At 40.8% G+C, this 7,112-nt stretch overlaps 1 protein-coding gene across 3 annotated transcripts in view; it reads left to right on the top strand.

The window, feature by feature from the left end:
• The first annotated feature begins 358 nt into the window (after positions 1-358).
• NRDC (nardilysin convertase) overlaps positions 359-7,112 on the top strand; it is a 95,921-nt gene continuing 89,167 nt past the window's right edge. For 2 of the 3 annotated variants that reach the window (XM_036831992.1, XM_036832002.1), the window contains exon 1: positions 359-864. In XM_036831992.1, coding sequence (XP_036687887.1) covers positions 521-864 — 344 coding nt within the window. In that variant the 5' untranslated portion in view covers positions 359-520. The remainder of the gene's footprint in view (positions 865-7,112) is intronic. The other variant, XM_036832008.1, reaches the window with a different exon arrangement.

The following is a 7,112-nucleotide window of genomic DNA, read 5'->3' as shown; positions in this document are numbered from 1 at the left end:
CACTCGCCTATCGGTTTTCTCATCAAGGGAATATTTTCTTCTGAGCCCCGAAGCGCTATTCAACCACTTCTTCAAACCACCCTCCCGCTTCTGTCATAAACGCTGCGCAACCGTCCGGGCGCCCTTCTCCCGTCGTCCTCCGCGCCACTCTCTCCGCCTCTTTTTCCTCGCCCCGCCCACCCCTGGTTTCGAAGAGCTCGCTGGGTGCTCCGAGAATTCGGCCCGCGCTCGTTGGTTCTTTTTATTCCCTGTTCCCATTGGTTGATTACGTGCGCGTGACTGCTCTCTTGCCTTATTATTGGCTAGAATCAATTGCGTCATCGACGGCCAGGAGGGCGGGGGGATGAGGGAAGTTGGCGTGAGGGAGACCGGATTGGGGGAGGGGTTCAGGCCTGTCCTCCCCCCGGCTGCGGCAGCACTACCACCGGCCGCCACCGCCTCTGGAACGCTGAGGAGGAGGAGCAGCTGGAGGAGGTGGGTCTTGGCGAGCGGGATGCCCCTCGCTCCGGCTTGGTGGTGAATGCTGAGGAGAGTCACGGTTGCTGCAGTCTGTGCCATCGGGAGGAAGTTGTGGTGTGAGGCCGGGCGGGAGCTCGCGGCGCTGTGGAGAATAGAAGCGCGGGGTCGGTGCGAAGACTCGGCGGCTGCCAGACCCTTTCCTATTCTGACCATGCCTGGAAGGAACAAGGCGAAGTCCACCTGCAGCTGCCCTGACCTGCAGCCCAATGGACAGGATTTGGGCGAGAGCGGCCGGGTTGCTCGTCTGGGAGCCGATGAATCTGAGGAGGAGGGACGGAGGGGGCCTGTCAGTAATGTCGGAGATCCTGAGATCGTCAAGTCTCCCAGCGATCCCAAGCAATACCGGTGAGGGAGAAGGCTTGGACCGGGGAGGAGAGCAGGGGGCGGCCTCTCTGTTCCCGCTGTGGTACCTTCTCGTCTCCTAATCTTCCGAAGGAGCAACCAGGGGCACACTTCCCACCCCAGAAGCTTCCTTGGACGGAAGTGGCGAGGGCAGTTAGGGGCATCTGTGTGGTGTCAGCTCAATGAGGGGCAGATCTTGGGTCCCACCAGGAATCAGGATGTCAGAACGGGACGGGTTGTTGGAGTAGTTATGACATTCGCTAAAGCAGGAGTGGAGGTTTTCCTGAGGATGGCAGGCTGGATGGTCAGGGAGTCTTGGTATTCTGTTATGGGGAAAGGTTGAAGGGGCTGGGGATTTTAATTTTGGAGAGGCTATTAAGGGGCATATCATCACTATCCACAAATACTTGAGGAGCCTGTAGTTGAAAGGGGGGTAAAACTAATGGGTGGACGTTACTAGAGGATCGTGTGGTTTCAGTAAAAGAATTTAGGCATCAGAGTTGGCCTGTGATGAAGTGACTTATTTCCGTGGGTTGTTTCTCTTTGCTAGAATGGTTGGGTGAACTCTTCCAAGAATATATTAGAGAGGACTTGAGTCTCAACTGAGTCATAGAAGACTTGTAAGGTTTCTTCTAATCCTGAAATTCTCAACTTTTGGTTTATGCCATAATCCTCTAAACATCTCTAGTAACTGGTGGCTCAATCCCCACCTAAATATTTTCTTTACAGGTAACTTATTCCATAGAACGTCATGACTGTAATGTATTTTAAGGAGAGAGCATATTGTCTAACTTCATTTTAAAGGCTGAGGAAATTGAGATCCAGAGAGTCTGCTTCTTGTTCAGAATTATACAACTGAATAATAACAGAGCTGGTTTGAACCCTGTCCGTCTGACACCAAATGCCCTGCACAATTTACTGATTTTTATAAAGTTCTTACTGAGTTGAAAGCTGAAGGATTCTAGGTTAAATTTGTTGTATGCCCCTACATTGTTAGAGCAGGAAAGAACCTTAGACTTAATCTTTTTCACTCCCCACCACCCGCAAAAGACAGGTGACTGAAACTAAGGTCTAGAAGGAAGTGTTTTAGCCCTAAATTGAAGACAGGCCTAAATTCTTCTTTCACTCCACATCTAGAGATTAACAGTATACAACTCTTTGTACTATTCTTCCCAGGCTGAAGATCTTTATGGATGGGCTAAGTTTTCTCTCTTTCTCATCAAAGATGTGGTTATATTAGTAATAATATAAATTAGCAAGTTGAAACCTTGATAAAAGTTATTTAGCTTTTGCCCTCCAGATTAAATAACAGCTTCAGTTTTTTTTCTGCCTATATAAAGTTACATAATAACAGGTAATGTTTATAGAATGTACACTATGTGTCAGATACTGTTCACACTGCTTTTGATGTATTGTTTCATTTAATGACCTCATTTTTGGCATATTCATTTGAAAAATACTTACCAAGTCTTACTGTGTGCTAAGCGCTGAGCTATCTTAAATCTTTTCTGAAACTTGGTTGAATATAACTTAATAAATGATATTTTATTCTGGGTACTGGGCATACAAAGATGATTAAGACAGTCCCTGCCTTCAGGGAGCTTCCAATGTAGTAGAGGGACACAGACACATAAAAAAGGTATAATTAGAGCACTAAAGTTTTATAGAAACTGTAATAGAAGTATGTGCTGGGTATAGCAAGGAATAAAGTAAGGAGTGGTATAAACTCTACCTGGGGAGAAAGTTAGAAAAGACTTCAAAGAGGAGATAATGCTTAAAAGGTATTGTCTGAGTAATTGTTGCATTTCTACATTTTTGTGGTCTTTTGCCAAATCATTGTCCTTCTTAGTGTCTCAGTTTTCTTATTTTAAAGTGAAGGGTGTTGATTAAGAATAGCAGTGTTGGGCTTCCCTGGTGGCGCAGTGGTTGAGAATCTGCCTGCCAATGCAGGGCACACGGGTTCGAGCCCTGGTCTGGGAAAATCCCACATGCCGTGGAGCAACTAGGCCCGTGAGCCACAATTACTGAGCTTGCGCGTCTGGAGCCTGTGCTCCGCAATAACAGAGGCCGCGATAGTGAGAGGCCCGCGCACTGCGATGAAGAGTGGCCCCCGCTTGCCACAACTAGAGAAAGCCCTCGCACAGAAACGAAGACCCAACACAGGCATTAAAAAAAAAAAAAAAAAAAAGAATAGCAGTGTTTTCCAACAACTTCCTCTCCTTTCAAAAGAGCAGGTCCACTTTTATCTGTTTTATATACCAACGTTTTCAATTAGACTCTTAAAGGAAAGATTTTGTTACTTTAAAATAAAGGTGGAAAACCTCGATATTAGATGAATTTTAAAGATTTACCCATCCTAAAGTTAAATTCTCTGAATTTTGTAACCAGAAGTAGACATGAGGCATCTGCAGCCCAGAGAGCTGAATTATCCTTCTAGGACCTGCTCAGATGTTATCTCTGTGAAGCCTTTCCAGGCAGAACTAATCCCTCCTTTCACTGTATTTCAGTGGGACTTTATACATGGTCCATTGCAGTACACATCCATTGTATTATAATTATTTATCTTTTGAATGTGTGAATAAGTACCAGAGACGGACCTGATTAAAGGAATATTTTGTTGAAAATAACACCTCAAAATACTTGTTTACCAGTCTGCATTTATTAAAATAGCCTGTGGAATTTTACTTCTCTATATGTAATTTGTTTTAAGTTTTTGGAAATGTTAGTCATACCTCCGGGGCATCCATTCTGCTTTTTTTAGTGATTTGTATAAATGCTTGGTAAGTGTTGATTTCCTTCTCTCCTGGAAGGATTAGGGACTTTTTTCCCTGTAAAGTAGGCATTGAGGTCAACTTAAGTGGTCCTCTAAGAAGTTGTACGGGAAGGAGTGGGAAACAGAAGGGAAGCCTTTAGCAGTGAAGGTTTGAAATAGATAGTGTAGAGAATGGGTGAAGTATATTGGAGAAATACTGAGAGAGAAGTTATGAGTTCTTGAGCATGAAAATGATGTAAATAAAGCAGTGTTTTAAGATTAATCTGAAGATAGTAGCTTAGACCCACAAGATGTGGCAAGACTGTTTTAAGGGGTAATTATATTGGATTGGCCAAAAAGTTCTTTCAGTTTTTAAGTAAAAATAAAAGACATATTTTTCATTTGCACCAAGAACTTTATTGAGCAATGTATTCACCGTTTTGTTCCACTACCTTCTGCCATTTTTCATGCAACTTCATAATTCCATCTTCCCAAAACTTTTTATCTTTTTGAGCAAAGAACTGTTACAGTTGCGTTTTACAGTCTTCCAGGGAATTGAAATTTTTTCCATTAAGAGAATTATGTAAAGACCGAAATAAATGGAAACCCGAATGTGCAATGTCTGGTGAATCAGAACTTCCCAGCCAAGCTGTAACAGTTTTTGCCTGGTCATCAAAGAAACATGTGGTCTTGCGTTATCCTGATGGAAGATTATAAGTTTTCTGTTGACTAATTCTGGATGGTTTTCGTGGAGTGCTGCTTTCAGTTGGTCTAATTGGGAGCAGTACTTGTTGGAATTAATTGTTTGGTTTTCCGGAAGGAGCTCATAATAGAGGACTACCTTCCAATCCCACCATATACACAACATCACCTTCTTTGGATGAAGACCGGCCTTTGGTGTGGTTGGTGGTGGTTCATTTCCCTTGCCCCATTATCTGTTCCTTTCCACATTATTGTACGGCATCCACTTTTTATCACCTATCACAATTTGTTTTAAAAACGGAACGTTTTCGTTACGTTTAAGTAGTGAATTGCATGCGGAAATGTGGTCAAGAAGGTTTTTTTTGCTTAACTTATGTGGAAACCAAACATCAAAGCGATTAACATAACCAAGCTGCTGCAAATGATTTTCACCGCTTGATTTGGATATTTTGAGTATGTTGACTGTCTCCCAGGTGATATAACATTGATTGTTCTCAATGTCTCAGTTTGATCGCTATCAACTTGAACTGGTCTACCGGACCATGGAGCATCGTCCAGCGAGAAATCTCCAGCATGAAACTTCTCAAACCACTTTTGACACGTTTGATCAGTCACAGCACCTTCTCCATACACTGCACAAATCTTTTTCTTGCGTTTCAGTTGCGTTTTTACCTTTCTTGAAATAATAAAGCATAATATGCCGAAAATGTTGCTTTTTTCCTTCCATCTTCAATATTAAAATGGCTACACAAAAATTTACCAATTTTGATTTTCTTAAAAATGCACGCTGATATATGACAGCTGTAACAAAACAGTCTAATGAAATTGTTTTGAATGAGGTTAAACACAACTAAGCTCTACTAGAGCCATCTTACGGAAACGAATGTTTTGGCCAACCCAATAATTGTGTATTGAATGGTGTGTGCTGATGTATATGGTACTATTCTTTCTCTAATTGATGTGTTCCCCTCTTCACTTTTTTTTCCTTTCCTCTTATTAACTTAATTTAACAAATGTTTGCTACGCTAAAAACCTATGAATCTGGAGTTCAAGTCTGTTTTGCTCACTCACAGCATGTCATAGTTCTCAAATAGTATTTGTAGAACGTCTAAATGCATGAGTGCCCATATGCCAGGCATTTTCATAGAACTCTTGGGGATATTCTGCTAGGAACTTTTTAGATCAAATTTGTATCCTGGCCAGTTTTAAAAAATAATTACTTGATTTTTGAGAGAAAACAAGTATGAATAGGCAGGTTACAGAGAAAAAAATATAAATTATACAAATAATAATAATAATATGAATGGTGATATTGTAGTATATTTAATTCATATAGAAGCTTGTGGTAGTTGGCACGTAATAAGCATTCAAATGTTAGCTGTTGTTGTTTTAATATGTTCACAATTATTAAATGATATTTGCAGCACTGTAATAGCAAAAAGTTGACAACTTTATTGTCCATTGGTTGGCTAAAGATTATTATTATACCATTCTACAAGGAAAATAATATGTAACTATAAGAATAGATAGAGGGGCTTCCTTGGTAGCGCAGTGGTTAAGAATCTGCCTGCCAGTGTAGGGGGCACGGGTTCGAGCCCTGGTCCGGGAAGATCCCACATGCCACGGAGCAACTAAGCCCATGTGCCACAACTACTGAGCCTGCGCTCTAGAGCCCGTGAGGCACAACTACTGAGCCCATGTGCCACAACTACTGAAGCCCGCACACCTAGAGCCTGTGCTCCGCAGCAAGAGAAGCCACCCTAATGAGAGGCCTGCACACCGCAATGAAGAGTAGCCCCCGTTCGCTGCAACTAAAAAGAAAGCCTGTGTGCAGCAACGAAGACCCAATGCAGCCAAAAATAAATAAGTAAATAAATAAGTAAATAAATTTATTTAAAAAAAATAAAGTGTTTAAAAAAATAGATAGATGGTTTTATATATCGATATGGAGAGGTGTCCCACTTACTATTGAATGAAAAAAGCCAGTTGCAAACCAAAATATATTGTATAATTCCATTGTTATAAAGAAAACCCAGAAAACAACACCTCCCATTATATGTTTACCTAAAATGTAATTTACTGTGTTTAGATATGTAGAGAAATGATTAGAAGTGATATTAAGTAAGCTTGTTTCTCTAGAGAAAAGGAGAGATTTGACTTGAGTTGTTTACTTTTTAGTAATTAAAAAAGATTGATCAATAAACAAAAGTATTATGTGGTCCTTGTAGGAAATTTAGATAACAAGAAAAATTTTAAATTCCCTATAATCATTCCACCTGGCATTAACCACTGGTAACATTTTTTATAACCTTTATTCCTTTTTGCTATGCAGTTGTAATTTATAATTTTGAAATGGTATAATACCATCTTTAACAATGTTGTGAACATTTTCTTATTAAGTGTTTTTCAATATATTTTGTCCACTTAGAAGTCCATGGTGTAGATATACCATAATTTAATCATTAGCATTTTATAGGATGTTTAGATTATCAAATTTTTCTTTACCTTAGAAGCCTGTTTATTCTCAACTGAATCCTTTGGGTGTAGACCCAATCATAATGGGTTTGGTAGATATGTAGGGTAACCTCTGGTGATCTGGTCTGTTTCTAGGATATTCTTTACTTGGGAGAACTGGCAGACAAGAAGATGGTTTGTTCTGGGACTTCCACTCTGACATAGGTCTTATTTTCATACTGGTTCCTAGAATGAAGTCAGTCATTAAGCCTGTCCAAGTCATAGGAAACTGAGTATATTATAGTCCTTTTCTAGTGTGTGTGTGTGTGTGTGTGTGTGTGTG

This window comes from Balaenoptera musculus, chromosome 1 (genome assembly GCF_009873245.2).
Source record: "Balaenoptera musculus isolate JJ_BM4_2016_0621 chromosome 1, mBalMus1.pri.v3, whole genome shotgun sequence".
In the NCBI taxonomy this organism is placed as follows: domain Eukaryota; kingdom Metazoa; phylum Chordata; class Mammalia; order Artiodactyla; family Balaenopteridae; genus Balaenoptera; species Balaenoptera musculus.
Note: the sequence above shows the minus strand (reverse complement) of the source record. Positions and strands in the feature narration are given on the sequence as shown.